Source organism: Mus pahari, chromosome X (assembly GCF_900095145.1).
Source record: "Mus pahari chromosome X, PAHARI_EIJ_v1.1, whole genome shotgun sequence".
Taxonomy (NCBI): Eukaryota; Metazoa; Chordata; class Mammalia; order Rodentia; family Muridae; genus Mus; species Mus pahari.
In genome coordinates this window covers 128,803,254-128,804,887 of record NC_034613.1, presented here as the reverse complement: position 1 = coordinate 128,804,887, position 1,634 = coordinate 128,803,254, and the positions used below count along the sequence as shown (strand labels likewise).

The window sequence follows — 1,634 nt, the reverse complement described above, 5'->3', positions numbered from 1 at the left end:
GGACATTTGCTCAACTGGTGTGAAGATCAACTCCTCTGGAATTTTAGTCCAAGACAAGTGTCCACTTAGAAATGTCCCAGAGCCTCCCTTTCTGCAGAAAATGGAGACTTGGGAATTCAGCTCCCTCCTCCTTCCTGCTCCAGCTGTCAGGAAGCTTAGGGGCAAACTGAGCCCCTTGCTCTGAGGGCCTGGTCACATACATTCCCTGGGCTTCCTTCCTTCCAGGCCTCTTTGTTTTGTTTTATCCCCACAGGACTACTTCTATCCTCTGTTTTAACCTTTAAGGAGAAGGGGGAGGGTGCTGCCATTTATAGCTTGGGGCTCAAGCATGCAGGCTGCTAGCTTCAGCTGCCCTGTGGGCCCAGGTCCCTGATAGTGCCCTGTNTGCCTGGGTCACTTGTTGACCAGTGTGCTTTGGTCTCCATAGCCACAGCACAGGGGTGCCAGTGGCTCCTGGGTCACTGTGGGCTGTCTTAGGGATTCGATGTGGGCTTAAGGAAAAAGGCATTTGGAAGTACACCTGGAACTTCGTGGGTGTCAACTGAAGGGAACTGTTACAACCACCATCAGCAATATCCATTAGGATGCTGTAAGTCACATGAAAGGAAGGATGCTCTCGTGTCTTGCCGTGGATCTTAGTGTGTGAGGTGGTTTTACTAAGAATGACTCTCATATGGGCTGGTGAGATGGATCAGTGGGAAAGAGCACCAGATGGCTCTTCCAAAGGTCCTGAGTTCAAATCCCAGCAACCACATTGTGGCTCACAACCATCTGTAACGTGATCTGACTCCCTATTCTGGAGTGTCTGAAGACAGCTACACTGTACTTACATATAATAAATAAATAAATCTTAAAAAAAAAGAATGACTCTCATAGACTCATATTTTTCCATGCTTGGCCCATAGAAGGTGGCACTATTAGGAGTTAAGGCCTAGTTGGAATAGGTGTGGCCTTCTTTGGGGATGAGTATCACTGGGGGGAGGGGCTTTGCTGCCTTCCCTCAAGATGTACCACTCTCTGCTCCTGCTTCAGCATTATTTCGGCTTGCATGCCACCATTCTTCCTGCCATGGTGATAATGGAGGAATCCTCTGAAACTGTAAGCCAGCCGTAGTTAAAATTTTCCCTTTATAATCATTCCTGTAGCCATGGCATATCTTCACAGCAATTGAAACCCTAACTAAGCCAGGGTATAACTTTGTGAGACAGTCATCACCTCTCATGAATAAGGGCCTAGGGTCCTTCCTCAGCTCTGGAAAACTACAAGCTGTCCTTGTGTCCTGGATCAAAATGTTCTCTCTTTCATTTGACATTTCAACAAAGGGAAGCATATAGCACTGTGTTATGGCAGAATCAATCTGGCCTACGAACCCAGCTTCTACCATGCTGTCCTTCTGGCTGGGCAGGTTCCCATCAGCCAGACCCTCTCTCTGGTGCTGAAAAAAATCTCTGCAAGTATAGCCTCTTGAGCTATGCAATTTCCCCATTTCTATCCACTTAACTCTCAGGAAAGTGTTTACACTGGTTTAGTGGTCCCCCATTTTGGATGGATATAAAGTTCATTTGTTCCTCATTAAATTTGGAGATTTTTCGTTCTAACCCAAGCCTATTGCACCAGGCTCCTATAGGATGAGG

At 47.0% G+C, this 1,634-nt stretch overlaps 1 protein-coding gene across 1 annotated transcript in view; it reads right to left on the bottom strand.

The window, feature by feature from the left end:
- The window catches only part of Itih6 (inter-alpha-trypsin inhibitor heavy chain family member 6), a 30,189-nt gene that overhangs the window by 14,306 nt on the left and 14,249 nt on the right, over window positions 1–1,634 (bottom strand). The window contains 1 exon segment of the mRNA XM_021188817.1: window positions 406–491. Coding sequence (XP_021044476.1) covers window positions 406–491 — 86 coding nt within the window.